Source organism: Pecten maximus, chromosome 4, assembly GCF_902652985.1.
Source record: "Pecten maximus chromosome 4, xPecMax1.1, whole genome shotgun sequence".
Classification (NCBI taxonomy): Eukaryota; Metazoa; Mollusca; class Bivalvia; order Pectinida; family Pectinidae; genus Pecten; species Pecten maximus.
Genome location: NC_047018.1, coordinates 37889359 through 37915720, shown reverse-complemented (window position 1 = coordinate 37915720; position 26362 = coordinate 37889359). Strand labels below are relative to the sequence as shown.

Sequence of the window (26362 nt, the reverse complement as noted above, 5' to 3'; positions counted from 1 at the left end):
TGTCCTGTTGCCCAATTCCCTTTGTCTGTACCATCTTGACAATAAAATATTCTGAAATCAATGACTTCATATTCTCATATTACGTCAGATCTCGTTTCTTAAACATACGTTAATTCACCGGTTTCTTTTATTGGTTACCGTATTTATTCTCATATGATGTTCATTGTGATGGTAATTGGTTACCGTAATTGTTCTCTTAATATGTTGTACATTGTGATGATATTGGTTACCGTAATTGTTCTCCTAATATGTTGTACACTGTGATGGTGATTGGTTACCGTAATTGTTCTCTTAATATGTTGTACATTGCGATGGTGATTCGTTACCGTAATTGTTCTCCTTATATGATGTACATTGTGAGGGTGATTGGTTACCGTAATCATTCTTTTAAAATGTTGTACATTGCGATAGTGATTCGTTACCGTAATTATCCTCATTATATGATCATTGTGAAGGTGATTGGTTACCGTAATCATTCTCTTAAAATGTTGTACATTTTTGGCGATTGGTTATCGTACTTATCTCCTTATATGAAAAGATGGAATCATATTTTTTCTGTTAATATAGTGTACAATGGTAGCGATCAGTCACCGTAGTCATTTGTCTTAAATTTTGGACATGTTGGCTTGTCTGATTAATGAAACATAATTTTTCAATACAAATACTTTAATGTTTAATATGAGTGATGTCTAACTGAAGGATATTGATATCGCATACAATATATATATGTTACAAAATATATTGCAAGGATACGATATAATTTCATCATTTACAATACAATGCAAAATTCATGACTTTGGAACAAGTTCACATCCTAGTAGTATGTATTTCTGTACTGTAGTCTTGCTCGTCTAGGGAGATACTACTGATGATACATAAACTACATATACATGGATCATGGATCGATAATTTGTGCCATGTCCCTGTGGGAATTAACATAAAACATGTATGTATTGTCATCGTAAAGAACATATTTTCTTATGACACGTAAATACGCAATGCCTTATCAAAAAACGTACCCAATGTATGATATGATGCATCAAATTAGATAAGGCACATCATCAAGGATTGTCGCAATTAATATTGAAGTATTCCATAATTTCATAGAATGGTCAAATTCCGTTTGAAAATATGACGATATGTCGTATATCATATTCGATATCAGGCTTCCTCTGAAACTGATTTTATATATACAATTATATCATTTTCATAAGGTTGATACATGGTTTTATTGACCTGAAATAAGAATATCAACCTATTTTCATACCCCATCATACACCAGTCTTAATCAGTGACATGTAAAACATGTATAAGTAATGGTGATTTTGATGTACTGTAAACGTACATATTTCAACGCGTATCTATTTTTTATGCTTTTTACGCTGAAAGTATCGTGCTAAATCACGTTTGCGCTATTTCTTTACATACAATGTTTTCTTTATTCTGTAATAGCGCCACATCATCTGTGTGTTAGAATTTGATAATCCTCTAAAGATCCTGTACACCCATGGTCCGATACTCAAGATTGATTACCCTACACTATGCTACACTGCTCACCCGTGGTTGTCTATTGAAAATCCCTCGTTTTGATAGAGGTTATTTGATTGGCTCCGTCATATTTTCCTATCGGGATTAAAGCCAATCAAATTAAAGGTAACATACACTTTATAAAAGCTGCATATCAACAAGATTGGCGGTGAGCAAAATATCATTGATTCCTTCTGACACAGATGTCTTCCTATCAATTAAAACAGGCCTAGGCGGTCGAACAGCTGGATATCAGGTATTTCAGCCTATATTTACCATTGTATGGCACTGCCACTATATAACCCTACCAATTCAGTTGCGAGTTCACCAGCTTATGAACTGCCAACTGAAATTTGAATTTGAATATTTCAAAAACAAATCGCACGACAAATAAAAAATCACAGATGGTAAATGTAAGCATTGAACGGCTTTCAGTTGGCATTCATAGTCAATATGAATGCCAACTGAAAGCCGTTCAATGCTTAAATGTTTACCAATTGTGCAATTTCGTTACCCTGTTTAGCTTATAGCTAACATGCTACACACACCTGTGCTGTTCCTAACATCCCAATATCACAGCCGTACTAGATTATCCTCGTTTAAAACACTAAAGACCTGTAGGAATACTTGTCCACTATACGTTTATCAACGCCTTCATGGACGCTCCTAATTTTTACATGTATTTTTTCATACTTTCCCTCTTAGCCAAAGAGTCCTTATTATGAAAGGGTCATGTTGATGGATTTCATTTGTAGAGTGAATGGCGTAATGGAAAGAAGGAATTTTCACTGAGGTCGCCGATGTATTAATTCAAATATATTAGCGATATCAGATCAAGTTGAAGCAAATCGAGCAAAAATGATTTTCCATACAATGCTGCTATATGATGAATTGACTATGATGTAAACATATTATAATGTTTTCGAAACAAATATATCTTATCACAGAGGTCGATGTATAAATTGGTGGCACAAACCATTATTATAGGTAATGGATCGGCACCAGACATCATATCCCATTGATGTCTGCAGGCAAACGATGCAATGGCCATGTCATATAACACAAACATACAATATGCAAAAAATATTGGTCAAGTTTTGTCATATCAAAATAATAAAAACTGTAAACAAATATTGTAAAAACTGAATACCATGAATACATTAGCCATTAACACAAAACGCGAACGTAAAAAAATAAAGTCTTCATTGATGCTTAAACGTAATCCAGTTACGTAACAGTTTTTGTCTCTTAAAACAATAACTTCACTTCATAAATGTCCTAACAATATCTTATGGCTGGTTGATACCATACCCCAGTAGAAATGACGCTGTCGATCATATATACCCTAAATGGCTAGAAATCAATGGACACTACAGATCTTTGACATCAGGTACTTATATCGTTATGTATTTAAAACATAACCAACAGGAACAGCTTAAAATAAAAGTGATTTGTTTCAAACTTCCTACTTTATTTTTTTTTTATTTCTAGGTAGTTACATTCCTGATTCCCGAAGAAACAGTGTGCATGCTGGTTGATGAAGAGAACATGAAAGATTTATCATTGACATTGTGATCATATTCAAATGATATTTTTCCTAATGCGATAAGAGGTTGAAAAATAAGCGATCTATTAAATGAACATAAACTCATTTTTCTACACGCAACAGAAATAGGTTTTTCATTGAGAAACGTTCGCGGGATTGATTTTTGCAACAGAGTTCTTACCATCCTTATCTAAATTATGAACACCGGGGACTAATCCGAATGGTAATCTAGCCCTCCATCCCCCCCAAACAAAAACAAAAACAAAAACAAAACAAAAAAGAGAAAAAGTACTAGGAAAGGTTCAAATACACGTAGATTGTAACACATTCTGAGATCCCTGTGGGATGGGCGCCCAGTTATGTGATATATCTGTTCATGTTATTAACACGTTGTTACCCACTGTTTTTTTTCTGAGTATCACATGATTAAATCAATTCAGAATTCGCTTGATTAATTAGGCAACCAACCATCATTCTGGAAACGACGGAATTTCAGTATTTGAATTGGTGATATATGAAAGTTTTCCATAATTTTTGCATCCGTTAAATTGTTGAAGAATGTGCCATTAAGGTTATTGTCACGACAGGCGATGGCTATTTTGTCCAGTTGGATCTCAGTCAAGTATTTATACAGGTCATTAGGCTTAAGAGATTCAAACCACTTACGAGAGTCTGACTTGCTCTGACTTTCATCGGCTGTTTGATATTTGTCTGTGTCAGAAAAGCTATGTTTGGAAAGTTTCTGTTGTATGTTAGTCTTTTGCGTTCTGTGTTTGCCTGGTTCTGTAGACTCGACAGAACAGCTTTGTTTGGACAGTTTCCGTTCGTCGTAAGTCTTTTGCGTAGTGTGTTTGCTTGGTTCTGTAGACTCACTTTCTTTTCGTTTTTTCTTTACGAATTTCAGCAGTTCCTCTTGGACTTTTTTCAATGAGAACTTATACTTCTGAAAAAAATAAAAAAATAAATGAGAAACGACCTTTTTTCATAACAAGATATGAAATCAACATAATTTTAGAAAGAAGAATAAATCAGAAATATTAACATTCCCAGATATGATGTGGCGCAAGAATTTTTACACCTGTAATGATATACAACAATCAACAGATTTTTAAGACTGGCGGTCGTTAGCATTTTTTAAATACTATAATTTTTCGTGTTTTCCCCCTTCGTTAGATTGTCTCTGCAAGCTGCAATAATGGTTTTGTAATTCAAAGTATGTATATAGCCCGCTCCGGCATATTGCTCGCGTAATGAAATACAATTTTACTATTAGTGGGAACCCCTGCTTTATGTGTTTAGTTCTCACAGTTGACCTGTATTGCCTTGAAACGTGAACAGTGTTAAAAACCGTATTTCTAGATCTACTTGTTAGTTGTTTTTACTTGATATGTCCACTCACAGGTAAATGTATAATTCATATTTCGGACGTGAACAGCAATGTCAGCACCTGATTTTTTAAAAATATTTTGTCAGATAGCCCGCTTTATCAGATAGTAGTTATACAGCTCATCAATTTAAGATAAGGGTAAATACGCAAAATGATAAATAAATCATGAAATAATCTGTTGGTGGATTCGTTAATATCTTCCTTCGCTTGTTCCCTCTTAAAAGCCATTAATCAGATTGAATGATAAACAAGAATATGAACTGAGGCCTCATACACTTAGAAATCATTTGCACTCCTATATAATTTAAGTTTCAAACTATAATAATGTTCCCAATTTTGATTTGTTCGTTCACAGGTAACACACACAGAGAAGATCAGCAAGCGAGACACCAGATGTTATTGTTTCTCAAGACTAGAACCCAATAAAGGAGAAGAGCCGTGACAACCAAAAGTTGGCCTATAGAGATTGTGCAAAAACAGGTATAAGCTGGAATTGATATACAATAATGTATATAAATAAGCCCTAGCAATCTATTTCCAAAGATTTCCAATCATCAATGGTAAGTATTTTAACTCGACACCAACAATTAAAACAAGCCAAGAAGATCATTGGCCATTACAGTGATATTACATCTTTAACAATATATTTTAAAGCTACAGTAAATATCTCATATCCATGTACAATAAAATATCATAACAATTTAAATCGCCTCACGACCGTTTACAGCCCTTGCTATCACTATTTCTTTTCTCTTGGTCACTGGTTGTTCTCATTCAATTTAAGTCTGATGTGGTAAACAAAATAGCCAACAGGCGGCAATCTTAGATTTTAACAGAAGTTTTTTTAACCTCTTTTTCTTGTATTGGAGTACTTAAACTTAATAGTAAGGTTCCCCTTGGACCCTAGTTGCGTCCGGTTATTTTTTAGTCTTATCGGAATTACCTACAGGCGGCCATCTTGAATTTTGACAGTTGGTGTTTGTTTCATTATTTCCTAAAAGAGTACCAGAGAACAGAGGTATTGCTTAAACTTCACATATAGATTCGCCTTCGCAGTTGTCCCCATCCTATATTTGAGCAGACCAAGAAAACAAAACAGTTAATAGGCGGCCATCTTGGAATTTGGCAGTTGAATGCAGTTATCACTATTCCTTGAAAAGTACCTGAGAGGAGAGATATTGCTCACACTTCATCTGTTTGTTCCCTTTGGTCCCTAGTTGTACTCATTTTATTTTGAGCCGATCGAGAAAACAAAATGGCCGATAGGTGGCCATCTTGGATTTTGACAGTTGAAATTTGTAATTATTTCTTCGTCTTCATATGTAGTTTCCTCATGTTATCAAAGATGGGGAAAATGGTAAAAGTAGAGAAAAGGTCAATCTTCCAATGGTAGGCACCATTGTTTCGTATTTCTAGCGAAAACTTCCACGAGAATCTCTTTCATAAAAGTGTAAATGCATGGTTAAACCACATACCAGATCTAGAATCATGTTTTGAAAATCTGAAAATAAAATTATAACAAAAATCATCTTAACAGTTTTCCAGTTAAAGGGGTTGCGATTTAGGAAATGAAAAAAAATGAAATAAGTAGTGTAACAGCTCTGCTTAAAATATCTGAAATATTGTTATATCATAAATGATTTAATACCGCGGGAAATGCAGGATATGGATGATACAACCAGTCCGGAACTCTCAACAGGAAGTATTCCTTTCCCGTGTATCATTATGTACTAAGGCGTGCATTGGCAGTCAGAGTATTTTATGTTTTGAAAAAACAAAGACAGTAAGATAGTTCATTAATTAGGCCCGTATATATCTTAGGCATTGCAAGTAAATTCTTTGACTACTTAATTACTGCTTTTCTCTTTTGATGGTAATTTTTTCCCTAATAGGTTCTTGCTGTCCTTTCTGTATAATTTTATAACCGGATTGTTGTTCACTAGAAGTAATTAAGCATATTAACTATACTATATATTAGAATCCCCAAAAATGTCCTTTTTTATAATTATTGGCAATTCACACTTTTTTAATTGAAATCGTTGGCAAAAACTCCCATTCTCTGAGTGTTAGAAAAAAAAAAAAAAAGATTGTTCATTAATTCTATGTTTTGAAAAGGACCACATAGGTAGTTTGATTTTTTCTGTATATTTTATGAATGGAGAAAGGGATGGATATTTCATACTTTTCTGCACCTTTGCAGTCAGATTTTTCTGCATATTGCATGTTGTGTCGAGAGGGGCATTGACAGATAGATTTTTAAGCCGCTCCTGACGAGTGACGAACGGCTTATTATGTCCAGAGAACTTAATTACGGACCCACTTCTGGTCGCCGCTTGAAAAGTAGTGTCTGCATACTTCCGTTATGTTGTTCCATAAATAGAAGGTCGAATATCTGACACTCATATGTGGTTACATAAAGTCTTCTGATACTCTTCTCAAAAGTCATAGTTATAGTCATAATCGGAGGGGAATCCGAACCCGAAATCAAGGAATTCAAGATATGTTTTGTTTTAATTATGGACTGTAAATAATTATGTCAATAAGAAAAAAAAGAGGGAATATCAAATAAATCCTTTGACATTCGCTATTATAAATATCAGTATATATTTTTTTTTCGTGTACAGTATAATTAAGGTCATTTTATATACATAGATACATACATGTATACTGGACGCAAGTAGAAATTAATTCTATCACGTCTCTGGTTATAACTTTTCAAATAACTATATATGCATCTAAGCAGTCCTGCAATATCTCAGATAAACATTGTAGCACTTTTTCTTTTTCCCTTTTTTATTTTCATTTATTAATTTTATTATTTCATATTTCTCTTGTTACGCCTTCATTGGTGAGTACAAATGTATATGTAATTATCTAGAATAAAAAAAACTTACCTCTGGAACCTTTTCCAAAATGGCTTCCTTTGATTGTACACGGATATAACCGTTTTCTTTGTCATCATCTGAAACAGGATTCAGAGTAGATGTTGATCAGTTTAAGTTCGTACCAGTGATTATTTTCAATATCCTTTTACAAACTTCTGTTGCTTCCATGTGCTTTGTTTACACGGCACGGTATATATCTACCAATGTCACAGACGTTGTTACGGATTTTGAACCTACGGGGATGTCTAGAAACACATAAAAGTTGCTAAAACAAACATTTTTTCCTTCTTTCTCATTGTTGTGTACTAACATTTTTTTTACGTACTACACGGAACAAGATACACGATACATGGTATGGAATACACGATATATAGCACGGGATACACGGTTCATGTTACGGGATGTAAGATACACGATACGGGGTACAATATGCATTGTTCGGGATACACGATGCATGGTACGGGATGCACGATACACGATACACTATATATGATACGAGATACATGTACATGGTTCAAGGTACGCGATGCACGGTACATTATAAGGGATGCACGATGCATTGTACGGGATACACGGTACAGGATACACTATACATGGCACTAGATACATGGTTCATGGTGCGGTATACACGATACATGGTACGGGATAAACGATACACGGTACAGGATACACGATACACGGTATGGGATAAACGATACATGGTACGGGATAAACGATACGTGGTACGGGATACGTGGTTCATGGTACGGGATAAACGATACATGGTACGAGATAAACGATACACGGTACAGGATACACGATACATGGTACGGGATAAACGATACGTGGTACGGGATACGTGGTTCATGGTACGGGATAAACGATACATGGTACGGGATAAACGATACACGGTACAGGATACACGATACATGGTACGGGATAAACGATACGTGGTACGGGATACGTGGTTCATGGTACGGGATAAACGATACATGGTACGGTATACACGATACACGGTACAGGATACACGATACATGGTATGGTATACACGATACACGGTACAGGATACACGATACATGGTATGGTATACACGATACGTGGTACGGGATACGTGGTTCATGGTACGGGATAAACGATACATGGTACGGGATAAACGATACACGGTACAGGATACACGATACATGGTACGGGATAAACGATACACGGTACACGGTATGGGATAAACGATACATGGTACAGGATAAACGATACGTGGTACGGGATACGTGGTTCATGGTACGGGATAAACGATACACGGTACAGGATACACGATACATGGTACAGGATAAACGATACGTGGTACGGGATGCGTGGTTCATGGTACGGGATAAACGATACATGGTACGAGATAAACGATACACGGTACAGGATACACGATACATGGTACGGGATAAACGATACATGGTACGTTCATGGTACGGGATACACGATAAACTGTACAGGATACACGGGATACACGAAACATGGTACGAGATAAAACATTTTATAAATCTTTAGAATACTTAAAAGTTACAGAATACGAATTGATTTAAGATGGAAGATGTTTTTGTCATGTTTCTATCAACGAGAATCGATGGGGTGGTAATTAGGTGTCTGACGATACATTCTTAGCTACATGTATTGTACACCCAGCGTGGTGTAAACTCAATATATATCTATGAATATTTCATTACAATATTGAGTCCTAGAGGGATATAACATGATTGATTGATTGATTGATTGATTGACTGATTGACTGACTGACTGACTGACTGACTGACTGATTGATTGATTGATTGATTGATGATTGATTGATCGATATTTGGCTTAATTAACGTCCTTGTTCCGGTTATAACATAACATCTGTATTGGGCAGCTATATGAATTATTCAATTTGAATGTTGTATCCACTTGTGCGTCTCTTGTCCTTTGGGTCGCTGGGTAGTAATCTCTACCAGTTAATCAAAAGATAAAATATCACGATCAGATATACAAATAAGATGATTACTATACACCCCTTTACTGGAATATTCTGATAAATTTATATATCGACTCTGTTTTGTAGCAATAGTGGAAAGTACATTACCTGTCAATGCAGACATTTTTTCATCTATTTGATCATAATCATCATCCGATTCATCGGAATCTAAAAAGACAAATAAAATGAATTTAAATACATTTGAGTTTATATGATCAAGGATAAGAATACTTGATAACGACAAGCTTTGTTTACGCTTTGTGAGACTCCACGTCAATATGGCTAGACTTAACCGTACTTGGTGTATGAAGCATTTTGTTATGGTTAACCCTGCATTTAAAACCAAACACTGAAAAAAGTCATTCCTCGCGTATTAAACCAATCGGATGAAATGTGTGCAAAACACTCCAGTATTGTGTCTACTAATGACTCTTGATAAAGTTAATGAGTTGTGGACTGTGGTATTTTGGTGTTAAATTTGTGAAATGAAACAAATCAATAGAATTATCTTACTTACCTGGTGGCAAAGGAACTCGGGAGGATGTTGCAGTTGGTACGGTTCGCGTTGGGAGGCGATCTAAACGTGATAAAGTCTTAATATAAGAAGCGAGTTAAACATTTGGCAAAACATGTGATCATATAAAATTAGAAAACATTGCTTATTGCACGTGCTGTAATATTATTAAAATAAAGTGTAAATATTGATATATCAACTTATCAAAACAATAAACCGAGGTCAATATTTGCCAAGCGTTGTAAAAAAACTCTTCAGTTATATTACTTACGCTGTACCTGTAGAATTAGGCGCGCGCGGTTACCGGTGTCCTATAAAATTCTGATCCCCATGAAATACCGACCCGGGTCAGTATTTTCAGTATTTTATGCATGAAAAACTGACCCGGGTGATTATTTTATGCATAAAATATTGACCCCCCCCCCCCCCCCCCCCCCATAAAATATTGCCCCCCCCCCCCCCCTAACTGTTGTTAAACAGTTTACATAAATACAATATTTATATTCAAAACCTTATTAATCCTTCTTATCTGTAACTCATTGTTTCCACATGTTAGCCCAGGTAATACACAGGGTGTCATATATGTGTACCTGTGTTGTGGGACCCCAGGGGCTAATTATAACTATGGCAGTACAGGTGTGATCAGGTGACTCAGACAGGTGACCAGCACAAATGCATGTATACGTGTGATATTTTATTGAAGACAAAAATTAAAGCCTTAGGTTATAATTATGAAATACTGTAGAAGTGATATGAATTAAGGTTATACACTAAAAGTTTACTTTTATAAACATATCATTGCTTTGAATCTGCATTCACACAATTTTATGATTAATAAATCATAGATTCTATGAGGGTAGATGAGTGCTTTCTGGAGGTTTTACTTACAATTAAAACTTTATTCATAGGCGTGTAGTTTTGATATACAAAAGCCCTCCATAGTTCTAATGGCAACCTAAAGGATAAAGCCCCTTCATATATTGAGATATTGTTTCTAGAAATTTTCTAATAAAAGAATGTTAAAAGTTAATTAAAGTAAAAATTGAGTTTTTTTTCTAAAAATTGAAAGTTTTTTGTAATGCTGTAGATTCAATTCAAAACTTAAATTATGCAATGCAAACTCTCCCTTCATATTTTCATATTTTTGAACAATTTTGGAAGTGAAATACTTTTTTACCCATGGTAAAATTTTAGAATTCCATCAATCATTGATTATTTCATTGAAACAGCTTTTATAACAATGTAAAAATTTAATTGAATCATTGTTTTTTAATATATATTATTACCAATGATATTTATATTGTGAAATACATCAAAGAAACTTAAAAAACATGATTATGCAATTGTCATTTATGCAGGCAAATTTACCAGGAATGTGTTAAAACTTGTATCAATCATGATCACATTAGTAATTCCTGTTTGGAAATCAATGACATTGTATTTATAATAACTATGATGATAATGTTTCCCAGTAAATGAATGCACAATTAAATAACATCCCCTACTTTAATGAGGTAATTAAAAAATAACAAAAAGCTGTGTACTAGATTTTGGAAACCCTACCACTGCCATGCCAGAATGGTTGACAATTATTGATACATAATATTGGGTAACACCTTGTGAATAAGAAGACTGTCACTTAATGGTCAGTGATGGAGACAGCGGAACTACGTGTTGTTTTTGCAATAAGAAGTCAGGAAACTGCTTGGTCAAGTATGAATGTTTTCATCATATCCACTTTATCGAGCAATGCTGCAACATGGACGTTGATCTTTATGAAGAAGTTGTAACCTTCTTACAGAGTGACCCAAAAAAGAGGCAATGGCCAAAAAGAGTATTGGTGAGTACCTTTTATTTTAACCAGTATAATTAATTTGATGATTGTGTGATTTACATTTCATGCATTATGACCAATTCAACGGATACAAAGAAACATATTAATGTACTTTGGTGGTAATAACATATATGTATGCACGGTTATATAATGTTACTCTCACTGTTCATTGGAATTGTATTTAATTGCGATTCTCAAGAAATTAATACTATCACATCATTAAATTGATTTATCTGCTGAGTTTGAATTAAGCAACATTGGTGTACAGTACAATGTACATATATATATGTGTGTGTGTGTGGATATGATTAAAAAGTTAATATAGTATTATAATGTCATTGTGATGAACACATAAATGCTAATGAAAAAACTCAAAAACTATTTTCATCTGCTTTCGATATCAGACCATGCAATTTAAAGCTCTTAGTGCAAAATGAAAGGTTTTATTTGTGATATGGTTACAATGATAATGTAAATCACAGAATCATCATGCATTTATGGACGATACAAATATATCAATAAAGAATATATGAGTATTTTACAAAAAAAAAGCAATCATGGATATATATTCTTGGTATGCCAAATATAGGGTGGATGTATATATATCTACTTTGTGGGAATTGATTGGTGTGTAAATATAAAGGGTATCAATCATGGGTATTATACTCATGTAAATATGTATTTTTTGGGGGGGGGGGGGGGGGTAGATCAGCATTTTATGGGGATTATAGAACAGTATTTTTTAGGGGAAGATCAGTATTTTTCATGGGGGTAGGTGAGTATGTTATGACCTGTAAATATTACTTAATTGGTAGTGCTATGTATTTTATAGAGGGTAGGTCAGAATTTTATGGGGGTGGTCAGAATTTTATGGGGGTAGGTCAGAATTTTATGGGGGTAGGTCAGAATTTTATGACATATAGATATCACTTAATTGTTATTGAAATTTACATTATAGGGGGTAGGTCAGAATTTATGGGGGTAGGTCAGAATTTATGGGGGTAGGTCAGAATTTATGGGGGTAGGTCAGAATTTTATGGAATGACATATTACTTAATTGTTATTGAAATGTATATTATAGGGGGTAGGTCAGAATTTTATGGGGGTAGGTCAGAATTTTATGGAATGACATATTACTTAATTGTTATTGAAATGTATATCACAGAGGGTAGGTCAGAATTTTATGGGGGTATGTCAGAATTTTATGACCTGTATATTTTACTTAATTGGTAGTGATATATATATAATAGAGGGTAGGTCAGAATTTTATGGGGGTAGGTCAGAATTTTATGACAGGAGATTTTAATGAATTGTTATTGAAATGTATATTATAGAGGGTAGGTCAGTATTTTATGGCAGGAGATATTACTTAATTGTTATTGAAATGTATATTAAAGGGGGTAGGTCAGAATTTTATGGGGGTAGGTCAGAATTTTATGACATGTAGATATTACTTAATTGTTATTGAAATGTATATTATAGAGGGTAGGTCAGAATTTTATGGGGGTAGGTTCAGAATTTTATGGCAGGAGATATTACTTAATTGTTATTGAAATGTATATTAAAGGGGGTAGGTCAGAATTTTATGGGGGTAGGTCAGAATTTTATGGCAGGAGATATTACTTAATTGTTATTGAAATGTATATTAAAGGGGGTAGGTCAGAATTTTTATGGGGGTAGGTCAGAATTTTATGACCTGTAAATATTACTTAATTGGTAGTGATATATATATAATAGAGGGTAGGTCAGAATTTTATGGGGGTAGGTCAGAATTTTATGACATGTAGATATTACTTAATTGGTAGTGATATATATATAATAGAGGGTAGGTCAGAATTTTATGGGGGTAGGTCAGAATTTTATGACAGGAGATTTTAATGAATTGTTATTGAAATGTATATTATAGGGGGTAGGTCAGTATTTTATGGCAGGAGATATTACTTAATTGTTATTGAAATGTATATTAAAGGGGGTAGGTCAGAATTTTATGGGGGTAGGTCAGAATTTTATAACATGTAGATATTACTTAATTGTTATTGAAATGTATATTATGGAGGGTAGGTCAGAATTTTATGGGGGTAGGTCAGAATTTTATGGCAGGAGATATTACTTAATTGTTATTGAAATGTATATTAAAGGGGGTAGGTCAGAATTTTATGGCAGGAGATATTACTTAATTGTTATTGAAATGTATATTAAAGGGGGTAGGTCATAATTTTATGGGGGTAGGTCAGAATTTTATGGCAATTTTATGATAAAGGAGTATAAGTTTGTTATAATCATGTGACTTTTTGATGACAATAGGTGATATATGGTGATCTTATTTATTTTTTGGTCACATGAGACAAAGTTTTAAGTGACCTTTTCTAGCCGCCTTTTGTTCGTGGTCGTGTGTCTATAAACAATTCTCGTTTTCAACTTTTTGAAAAACCATGGCACAAATTCAATGAAATTTGGCAGGAAGGTTCCATGGCCAAAGGTCAGGCCTGAGGGGTTGAGGCAAGAAAGGATTAAATTGACTAAAATTTTAAAAATCTACAAGATATGGTAGAATCAAATACCCTTCACAGATAGAAAGGTCTTAATGCCCTTTACCAAAATTGTGAATGTCATGACCCAGGGGTCTCATGTTTACCCCTGTGGAGGGGGTAAACTTTACTATAGTTTATATTGGGAAATCACAATTTTGACTATCATTTGTTCAATTTTTATTCAAATTCACTTTAACTTTGTTAACATGTTCAACTCAATGCTATGCACATGTTTGCCCAGACTGACCACCTTGGCTGATAGGCGGGGCCAAAAACTGTCAATTACATTAATAATATTTAAAAACTCAAGAGACTGTTATGAGCCATGGAGCACTTGTTGGTTATTCTATTTGTTGATTTATATAAAATAAATTTATTTTACTTGATGAGTATGTTTGAATTATTTTTATCATGCACATTACACAACAAAAGAGTTCCAGAGAATTAAACAGATTACGTTGAACAAAAGTATATGTATACAATTATTGATTGGGGTTGAGGGCAACGGATGATTGGGTCTGACCCTCACACAAACTGCTGCCTTTGCGCAGGCAAAATGTTGTCCTTTTATATGAGGTTGTTACTGTACGAGGATGTTTGATAGAGGATGTTACTGTACGAGGATGTTTGATAGAGGTTGTTACTGTAGGAAGGGGAGGGGGGGTATGATAGAGGTTGTTACTGTAGGAGGATGTTTGATAGAGGTTGTTACTGTGGGAGGATGTATGATAGAGGTTGTTACTGTGGGAGGCTGTATGATAGAGGTTGTTACTGTAGGAGGATGTGATGTATGATAGAGGATGTTACTGTAGGAAGGGGAGGGGGGGTATGATAGAGGTTGTTACTGTGGGAGGATGTATGATAGAGGTTGTTACTGTGGGAGGATGTATGATAGAGGTTGTTACTAGAAGAGGATGTATGATATAGGTTGTTACTGTAGGAGGATGTATGATAGAGGTTGTTACTGTAGGAAGGGGAGGGGGGTATGATAGAGGTTGTTACTAGAAGAGGATGTATGATAGAGGTTGTTACTGTAGGAGGATGTATGATAGAGGTTGTTACTGTAAGAGGATGTATGATAGAGGTTGTTACTGTAAGAGGATGTATGATAGAGGTTGTTACTGGAAGAGGATGTATGATAGAGGTTGTTACTGTAGGAGGATGTATGATAGAGGTTGTTACTTTAAGAGGCTGTTTGATAAAGATTTGTTACTGTGAGAGGATGTATGATAGAGGTTGTTACTGTAGGAAGGGGAGGGGGTATGATAGAGGTTGAAACTGTGGGAGGATGTATGATAGAGGTTGTTACTGTGGGAGGATGTATGATAGAGGTTGTTACTGTGGGAGGCTGTATGATAGAGGTTGTTACTGTAGGAGGATGTGATGTATGATAGAGGATGTTACTGTAGGAAGGGAGGGGGTATGATAGAGGTTGAAACTGTGGGAGGATGTGATAGAGGTTGTTACTGGGGGAGATGTATGATAGAGGTTGTTACTGTGGGAGGATGTATGATAGAGGTTGTTACTGTAAGAGGCTGTATGATAGAGGTTGTTACTGTAGGAAGGGGAGGGGGGGTATGATAGAGGTTGTTACTGTAGGAGGATGTATGATAGAGGTTGTTACTGTAAGAGGATGTATGATATAGGTTGTTACTGTAAGAGGATGTATGATAGAGGTTGTTACTGTAAGAGGATGTATGATAGAGGTTGTTACTGTAAGAGGATGTATGATAGAGGTTGTTACTGTAAGAGGATGTATGATAGAGGTTGTTACTGTAAGAGGATGTATGATAGAGGTTGTTACTGTAAGAGGATGTATGATAGAGGTTGTTACTGTAAGAGGATGTATGATAGAGGTTGTTACTGTAAGAGGATGTATGATAGAGGTTGTTACTGTAAGAGGCTGTATGATAGAGGTGTTACTGTAAGAGGATGTATGATAAAGGCTTGTTACTGTAAGAGGATGTATGATAGAGGTTGTTACTGTAAGAGGCTGTATGATAGAGGTTTGTTACTGTAAGAGGATTGTATGATAGAGGTTGTTACTGTAAGAGGATGTATGATAGAGGTTGTTACTGTAAGAGGATGTATGATAGAGGTTGTTACTGGAAGAGGATGTATGATAGAGGTTGTTACTGTAAGAGGATGTATGATAGAGGTTGTTACTGTAAGAGGCTGTATGATAGAGGTTGTTACTGTAAGAGGATTGTATGATAGAGGTTGTTACTGTTAAGAGGCTGTATGATAGAGGTTGTTACTGTAAGAGGCTGTATGATAGAGGTTGTTACTGTAAGAGGCTGTATGATAGAGGTTGTTACTGTAAGAGGCTGTATGATAGAGGTTGTTACTGTAAGAGGATGTATGATAGAGGTTGTTACTGGAAGAGGATGTATGATAGAGGTTGTTACTGTAAGAGGATGTATGATAGAGGTTGTTACTGTAAGAGGATGTATGATAGAGGTTGTTACTGTAAGAGGATGTATGATAGAGGTTGTTACTGTAAGAGGATGTATGATAGAGGTTGTTACTGTAAGAGGATGTATGCTAGAGGTTGTTACTGTAGAGGATGTATGATATAGGTTGTTACTGTAGGAGGATGTATGATAGAGGTTGTTACTGTAGGAGGATGTATGATAGAGGTTGTTACTGTAAGAGGATGTATGATAGAGGATGTTACTGTGGGAGGCTGTATGATAGAGGTTGTTACTAGAAGAGGATGTATGATATAGGTTGTTACTGTAGGAGGATGTATGATAGAGGTTGTTACTAGAAGAGGATGTATGATAGAGGTTGTTACTGTGGGAGGCTGTATGATAGAGGTTGTAACTGTAAGAGGCTGTATGATAGAGGTTGTTACTGAAGAGGATGTATGATAGAGGTTGTTACTGTAGAGGATGTATGATAGAGGTTGTTACTTTAAGAGGATCTATGATAGAGGTTGTTACTGTAAGAGGCTGTATGATAGAGGTTGTTACTGTGAGAGGATGTATGATAGAGGTTGTTACTGTAAGAGGATGTATGATAGAGGTTGTTACTGTAAGAGGCTGTATGATAGAGGTTGTTACTGTAAGAGGATGTATGATAGAGGTTGTTACTGTGAGAGGATGTATGATATAGGTTGTTACTGTAAGAGGCTGTATGATAGTTGTTGTTACTGTAAGAGTATGATAGAGGTTGTAACTAGGAGGATGTATGATAGAGGTTGTTACTTTAAGAGGATCTATGATAGAGGTTGTTACTTTAAGAGGCTGTATGATAGAGGTTATTACTGTGAGAGGATGTATGATAGAGGTTGTTACTGTGAGAGGATGTATGATAGAGTTTGTTACTGTAAGAGGCTGTATGATAGAGGTTGTTACTGGAAGAGGATGTATGATAGAGGTTGTTACTGTGAGAGGATGTATGATATAGGTTGTTACTGTAAGAGGCTGTATGATAGTTGTTGTTACTGAAAGAGTATGATAGAGGTTGTAACTAGGAGGATGTATGATAGAGGTTGTTGCTTTAAGAGGATCTATGATAGAGGTTGTTACTTTAAGAGGCTGTATGATAGAGGTTGTTACTGTGAGAGGATGTATGATAGAGGTTGTTACTGTGAGAGGATGTATGATAGAGGTTGTTACTGTAAGAGGCTGTATGATAGAGGTTGTTACTGGAAGAGGATGTATGATAGAGGTTGTTTCTGTGAGAGGATGTATGATAGAGGTTGTTACTGTAAGAGGCTGTATGATAGAGGTAGTTACTTTAAGAGGCTGTTTGATAGAGACTGTTACTGTAAGAGGTTGTATGATAGAGGCTGTTACTCTAAGAGGATTATGATATAGGTTGTTACTGGAAGAAGTTGTATGATAGAGGTTGTAACTGTACGAGGATGTATGCTAGAGGTTGTTACTGTAAGAGGATGTAGGATATAGGTTGTTACTGTAAGAGGCTGTATGATAGAGGTTGTAACTAGGAGGGTGTATGATAGAGGTTGTAACTGTACGAGGATGTATGATAGAGGTTGTTACTGTAAGAGGATGTATGATAGAGGTTGTTACTGTAAGAGGATGTATGATAGAGGTTGTTACTGTAAGAGGCTGTTTGATAGTTGTTGTTACTGAAAGAGTATGATAGAGGTTGTAACTAGGAGGATGTATGATAGAGGTTGTTACTTTAAGAGGATCTATGATAGAGGTTGTTACTTTAAGAGGCTGTATGATATAGGTTGTTACTGTAAGAGGATGTATGATAGAGGTTGTTACTGTAAGAGGATGTATGATAGAGGTTGTTACTGTAAGAGAATGTATGATAGAGGTTGTTACTGTAAGAGGCTGTATGATAGAGGTTGTTACTGTAAGAGGCTGTATGATAGAGGTTGTTACTGTAAGAGGCTGTTTGATAGAGGCTGTTACTGTAAGAGGTTGTATGATAGAGGCTGTTACTGTAAGAGGATGTATGATATAGGTTGTTACTGGAAGAGGATGTATGATAGAGGTTGTTACTGTGAGAGGATGTATGAAAGAGGTTGTTACTGTGAGAGGATGTATGATAGAGGTTGTTACTGTAAGAGGCTGTATGATAGAGGTTGTTACTGTAAGAGGCTGTATGATAGAGGTAGTTACTGTAAGAGGCTGTTTGATAGAGGCTGTTACTGTAAGAGGTTGTATGATAGAGGCTGTTACTGTAAGAGGTTGTATGATAGAGGTTGCTACTTTAAGAGTCTGTCAGGTAAATTCTTAGGTTGTTACTGTAAATGTAGGTGGAATCGCATCATAGAGGTTGGTGTTCTTCATTGGGGACTGTTTCTAGCATATAATAAGATGGTGATGGTATGAATTTATTCAAATTACAGCTATAATATAATATATCACTTAGAAAAAAGGTAAATTATATAAATTGATATGTCTAAAGTATTTGCCAACACTGTTTATTTAGAAAGTCTGAATTGCAACAGTTGGTCTCCCTATATTATTCATCCTACTTATCAAACCTGATGATGCAATGTGAGGATTCAGGATTTCAGTTTTTGGGAAAACAGGATGACACCTTTATGATAATTGAATTTTATTTGAGGCATTATTTTTTTTATTTAAATTATAGTTTGAAAGTAATATTATCTATATATATATATATACATGTTTATCCTCATATAAGCAATGAAAATATACTATATATATATATATATATATATGGGACAAAGAAGTAATTCAAACAGTGTGGACATGTGCAATGAGGCTTAAATTGTTAAATTTTCGAGGCAATATTAATGCCACCCCTTTATCAAAACACAAAACTCCATACATTTATGTTAGGATCAAGTGTTATCTGGATTATATAGAGGATATCTTACAGTGTCTTCAGTAATATCAAATATATTTCTCGAGTGGGGCTAATATTTTGATATTTTTCACGAGTGCGCAGCACGAGTGAAAAATATCAAAATATTAGCCTCACGAGTGAAATATATTTGGTTTTACTTAAGACACTGTTAGATATTCTGTTTATTACATTTTTTATCAACGAAAACCCTACCTTGTATGCTAACTAGGACTTCAGCGATAATTTGTAAACAAAAAAAGTAGTTTCCACTGTCCAGGCGCTGACATATATGTCGGGCTTTCTGATTAGTCAATTATTTTGGTATTTTCTAATCATAAATTTGATTGGTCAAATCAGCAAAAGTAATATTTTTCACTAGTGAAAAAATATGATATTCTTCACTAGTGAAAAATATCACTTTTATAGAATGAATAATTTTTGATATTTTACTGGTAAAAATGTAATAAACTGTTTATATTACTTCTTTGACCCATATATATAATTAAAAAACATTGTTTTAAAGTAGTCTTTAAAAACGTCTTCACTTTATGCATCATAATTTAACTTATATATTTCAAGTTATTATGTATGATTTACCCCAAAACTTACATAAAATCTTCTGCCATATTGATTTAAAATACATAATTGTGCACATCATTTGTTTCTTTTAAAGTACAGAAAATGCAGATGTTAGACATTTAGATAGCATTGAACTTTCTTTTGTAAAAGTTTAAGAATCAATTAATATATATAATCAGAGATGTATACATAACTTAATTTTCATTTGTATATACACTGTATATATAGTTATACAGATTTCTGATATCATATATCCTTGTTTATTTAAATCAGAAAAATATATAGTATATCATGTTAAAATGTACAAATATAGATAGATTAATTGATACTAAATCATTAACACTATAAACTTTCTTTAGCCATATACATGCATGTATATACCTGGTAATATTGTATAGGCCTGAAGGCCACACCTGAGTGCTGGTCACCTATAGCAACTGGTCATGTTCTCACCTTTGCAGCTGATTATAATTAGCCCCCTGGCCCTATCCTCAGGTGTGACTGACAACCTGTTTATTTCTTGCAGGACTGACATGCAAGAATTATGTATAAAAGCTTAGATGATTTAATAATGCTGTCAAGTTTGCTTTTATGTAAATTGTTTCATCACAATGTAGGGGGGATCAATATTTTATGGGGTAGGTCATTATTTTATGCATAAAATACTGACCCGGGTCGGTATTTTATGGGGGATCGATATTTTATATGACACCGGCATTAAGCATGTTAAATCATGTTGCTTTTTTAATGTGGCATGAAAGCCAAGGTTTTCTGAAAACTGTCAAGCAAACTCGCAGTTATCGCGCGGAAACCATATACAGTAAAACTCGGATAAGTCGAAGTCGACGGGACCGAGCAAAATATTCGACTTATCCGATGGTTCGACTTATCCGTGTCCGTTTGTATACGGAGACAAAACACCCGACTATCATCGTTTGTATGCATTCAGAACTGGTGCTTGATAACATAGTCGAAAATAAGCAATAAATAATAACAAAGAAATTAATTAATTGTACATGATAACACTTATTCCTTTATCTAATAAACAATATTGTGCACAGTTACGGATCAAAACAAAGTTCATGCGTAAAATCATCTTTGACATAGATACGCGATTCACACACGGGAGTCGTACAATGACAGCATAATATTTTACGAAAACGATAATACATTATAAGAATATAAACGTATACAGTGTACTCATATTATTTATCTTAAAATCCATTTATATTGTTCTACAATTTAACAATATGAATTTAAACAATAATCAGTTCAGGAAAATTTGATCGACCGCACGCATGCTGATTTTGTATCAAAGGTGAAGGCCGCGGTCAGTGTTTATCGGCTGCATGATCATGCATTGCCACGATCTTTTGAATAGAGTAAAAAACATCCCGCATACCATTGTTACTATTGCATCGTCGCATGCAGAATTTAGGCAAATATAAATAAAGAAATGACATACAAGTAATTTTTCTGTGCATCGATGGAAGATATGTAATTTACCGTTTACTTTTTCCTTATTTTTTCCGGCGGCCATGTGTATGAAAACAGTAAACAAAACATATAGGCCTTTTGGTTTGTACATTAAAACGTGCACATTTTATTCTTAGTTATGTATACCTGAACGTTTTACTTCACCCGTGCACCTGTATAAACAATGGGATGATGTGCGACCGACAGCCGAAACCTAACAATAGGCTCTGGTAACACCGTTACGGCTGATCGGTCACACTCGGTCAATCAGGCGAAGCCAGCAAATTTTACCTGAGACAGCATGACGCTTCGATGTTCGACACAAAAATGGAAATTTTGGTATAGTTTAGAAGGGAGGGACCACAAAATATATTCGACACAACCGCAGTATTCGATTCAACAGTGTTCGAATCATCCGTGCTTAATTTACTAAGATAAAGAAGGAAAAAAATCGGGACCGAACGAAACGTTCGACTCATCCGATGTATTCGATTCAACCGTGTTCGACACAAGTGAGTTTTACTGTACAATCATGTACGTGTTATTGGCTACATTTCGCTAGGTGTGCTGTAGTAGTGACTTTACTCGGATTTTAAACATAATCCTTCCCTCCAAATTCTTATCGCGCATTATTTATCTAATAGTAAAAATAGATTCAATGTTTTTAATGCATCCGAAAATGAAAAGTTTTCAGTATAACAATTTTGTTTAATGATGTTATTGACATTCGGGTTTACAAAGTCATAAAGTACGAAGCATTTCTCTTTTGTGTATTAAAAACTATAGACTGATCTCAGGACTGATAAAATAAAAACAAACAATAACAACAAACAATGACAACGTTATTACTGCTGTGGTACAACAGATTTTCAAAAAAATATTAAAATCTATATAAAGTCTCAAGATGTGATATCAGCAGTAAGAAATGCTTGTAAAGACATGCTACACTTCCTTATACCTGATAAGATAGAAAAAAGTCCACAAGAAAAAGAAAAACAAATTCCATACATCTCTGAATCATGCAAAATACCAGTAATCCAGTTACCTGTATATTTTATGTGTTATAGCTACCTGTAGTCACACTTAGCTCTCTGACCATCATATTAAAATCTCTCGTTAATCGTATAGAATTTTTTTTCGCGTTTTTATGTACTTACCTTGTTTGGAGAACTCCGACTTCGATTTCGAGGACATCTTTTTTGGTGGGCGAGGAGGCGGTTTGTCCCTGAGTTTGTTCTGTTACAACCAGTGTAAAAGTCATGCTTAATACATATTTGTCAGTGCATGCATACACATGCAGATCAGGTGAACGATCATGATGTTTCAGATTAATAACTCAAACATAGGCAGAAATTCAACATGCTTGTCTTTTGTTGAAACAGCATTGCAACACATGCAGTTTAAGAGTTATACTACTCAAGTTTCATGTTGGAAGTTATTCTGTAATTCTGATTGAACACAACTAGACTACAATGTAGCATCATTAAACTTCTAGGTGATAGGTCGGCATATTGAAATAAAACCAAGTAAACTACCTAGTTATTAGTCGTCGAGGGCACTGACAAGCATATTGACAAACACCAATAAACTACTAGGTTATTAGTCGGGGAGTGGCACTGCTTAAATATAATTAAACTACCAGGTTATTAGCCAGTGAGTGGCACTTTTTAAATATAATCAAACTACCAGGCTATAAGTCGGTGAGTGGCACTATTTAAATATAATTTAACTACCAGGTTATTAGTCGGTGAGTGGCACTGTTTTAATATAATTTAACTACCAGGCTATAAGTCGGTGAGTGGCACTGTTTTAATATAATTAAACTACTAGGTTATTAGTCGGTGAGTGGCACTGTTTTAATATAATTAAACTACCAGGCTATAAGTCGATGAGTGGCACTGTTTAAATATAATTAAACTACCAGGTTATTAGTCGGGGAGTGGCAATGTCAAACATCATAAAGTACCACGTTATAAATCGGTGAATTGCACTTATCTACACCAATAAACTTCATGGTTACCGATTTTGCATTGATTTAGGTACTAGAATGTAGATATAATTTACGATAATCCTATCAACTCGATTAGTAATACGCTAGGTGTTACGCCTTACCTTTCTTTTTTTGCTCCAATTTAGATCTAGCGTTCTTAGGTGGGCGTGGAGGAGGAGTATCCTGGGGGACCAGCCCTCTTGGAACCTGGGGTTTTCCTAATGCATATATACCCATGCCTTTATACATGCATGCTTATGTAAGAATGATTGATAATTTCAACAGAAAACACATAAGTTTTTTTCTGAACATCGCAATTTAAAGGAATAAAAATGTGAAGAATTGCTAAAATGAAAAGCTACATTGTAAAGGAGGCTGTGAATTGCTATTAATGAAAATTATAACGTGTTAAAATGTTTTGAATCTAGAGTGTATAAATCAATGGTATTATTTGAGATATAGGTAATCAACAGTGATTTTTAAACTTCATCTATTTCACACACAAAAATGCGAACTTATATAAATCACACTTGTTTGCCCGGATGAAAGCGCGCGAAGGGTCTTACTGTGGGAGGAAACCGGAGTAGCCGGAGGAAACCCACTCAGTAGGGCAGGTGACCCCATACCTTTTCACGTCCGAACGGGGAATCGAACCGCGCCCGCCTGGGTGAAAGGCAAGTGTGCTACCACTGTGCCAGCCGACCACCCAGTGATTTTATTTGTGGTATATATTGATACATATAGTAAGTATTGTAAGAAATAGAAGGTGATATTGGTGGTATGGTTAATGGGTACCGATAGATATTGAAGTAATAGCGACAGTGTGGACAGGTAAATTGTAAGGAGTACAGATATACTGGAACAATTGATAAAACGCAGTCTAACCATGTGTTACATACACGATAATCCCCGAATCCCCGGAACGCGGACTATACGTGCCTCTATAGTCTCTCACTTACCATGTACCTACTTGTCTCTCATCTATCACTTTTCCCGTTTAAATGATTTTTGTTGTACCCCTTAATGTACTTACCAAGGTTTGAATAGTCGTACTCCGATTTCGAGGAAGTCATTTTTGTTGGACTAGGAGGTGGTTTGTTCCGGGTTGAACCTGTTCCAATTATTTTGATAGCCATGCTTAAATTGGGAAATTACTAGTTTTCTTTTCTAGATACAGTATTGAAACATAAGAATTTTAAGTGTTATACATAATATTATACTGCTAAACTATCACATTAGAGGCAGGTTTGTGGATTTTGAATGATCAAACTCTCCGTCTTGTGTTTGTGATCAGTCTTCATCTTTTGAAACCTATTTTCTTCCTTGTAGTTGAAGTTTTTTCCGCCATTTGACTTGTTCAAGATTTTTCTGTCACCCCATATGGTGTGATATATCTATCAACCACTAGGGTATGACAGATCACACGTTCTTGTAACAATATAATGACGTCACGGTAATTCAATGACGTCATAGCAATAATTAAATCACATCGTCATTTGAATCCCCGAGTTAAAACTTGCTATACTTGACGTTTAAAATCATATAACGGTTACATCAGATTGTATCACTAGTTCTGTATGGAGGAATCACATCAATTATAAAGATAAAACTAGTAGCTGGCGTTATTTAAGAAACTAGCATAACATTTTCACTAAAAGTCTCTCAAGGGGTGAACATTGTTCTATTGCTTAGGTGAAATTATACGTGCTTGCTTACTATATCAATATTGGTTACCTTTCTTTCTAAACGGCAAAGGAGGCGGCGTATCTATCTCTTCATACTCAACAAATGTGGCTTTTGGTACTTTAAGAAAGTCTATGTAAACAGTTCCATCAACTTCCTCTTCATTGAGGCCTTTTTGTGAAAAATTCTTGGCCATTACCAACTCGTAGTCCATCCTATCGTCATCATCATCATCACTGTCTGGCGGTACTCTCACCTCGATTTCTCTCGCTATGGGACTGTCGAGGGGAAACATGACGAGAGTTCTCTGACAGTGTCCTTTTGTAACCCTCGAAACCTCTTCTGGGGGTTTGTAATGCCCAATAAGTACTTCCATATTCACTACGTTTTTAATTTTCACCGTTCCCTCGAATATTTTTGAGTGTTCCACTATTTCTTGTATGTTGGCCGTCAGTAGTTTTGGACCGCCTCCATCGACAAATCTGACGTACTGCGGCAATGGGAACCTGTTGGTGACGGCTTCAAGTGTGTACTCGGTATCATCGGGAATCAAAGAGAACATATGCTTGTCGTTAGTACCTAGAACAATATTTGTGATTTCTGAATTGTCGTCATCAACAATGTTACACACCAATCCCTCTCCTGGTAAGATACGGTCGAGTTCAATAACTGTTTCTCTTTCAACACTGATGCCGTTCTTGGATACAAAAGAATTCAACGTCTTCACGTATCGAGGGAAGACTTTCACCATTTCTCTGACACTGTGATATTCCTTTTTACCGTATTGCGGCTGGAATATTCTGACCATCCCCTTGTACCGGAGAGGGATAGTCAAGTCATCTGACTGCTCTATATACCCATGCTCGTCCTCACGAACTACACCCCGATTCACTGTACGTCCTAAATGATCAACACAACATGTTATGACTTTCGGTATTGACTTAACTAGGTCGAGTTTCAAGAGATCGTCCTGTGAAAACGTTTCCGATTCATTCAGATTATATATTCCCTCTTCTATCTTCACCAATAACGGTAGACCAAACTTCTTGCTTCTTATCACATCTCTGATATTGTATGTATCCGCAGACCATTTCAATCCGTGTGCACCGCCTGCCGCCATGATTGATATAATTT

General features: G+C 35.3%; 1 protein-coding gene across 2 annotated transcripts; it reads right to left on the bottom strand.

Moving 5' to 3' along the window:
- Window positions 1–648: 648 nt before the first annotated feature.
- LOC117326015 lies at window positions 649–26362 on the bottom strand. Of its 2 annotated transcripts, XM_033882574.1 has the most exons (7): window positions 25280–26362; window positions 24579–24656; window positions 23668–23763; window positions 9838–9897; window positions 9429–9488; window positions 7355–7422; window positions 649–4016 (listed from the first exon to the last, which is right to left on the bottom strand). In XM_033882574.1, exons 1-7 carry the CDS (start codon window positions 26346–26348, stop codon window positions 3525–3527), a joined length of 1923 nt encoding a protein of 640 aa, XP_033738465.1. In that variant the 5' UTR covers window positions 26349–26362; the 3' UTR covers window positions 649–3524. The 2 variants fall into 2 exon arrangements, with proteins under 2 accessions (XP_033738465.1, XP_033738466.1); XM_033882575.1 differs by lacking the exon at window positions 23668–23763.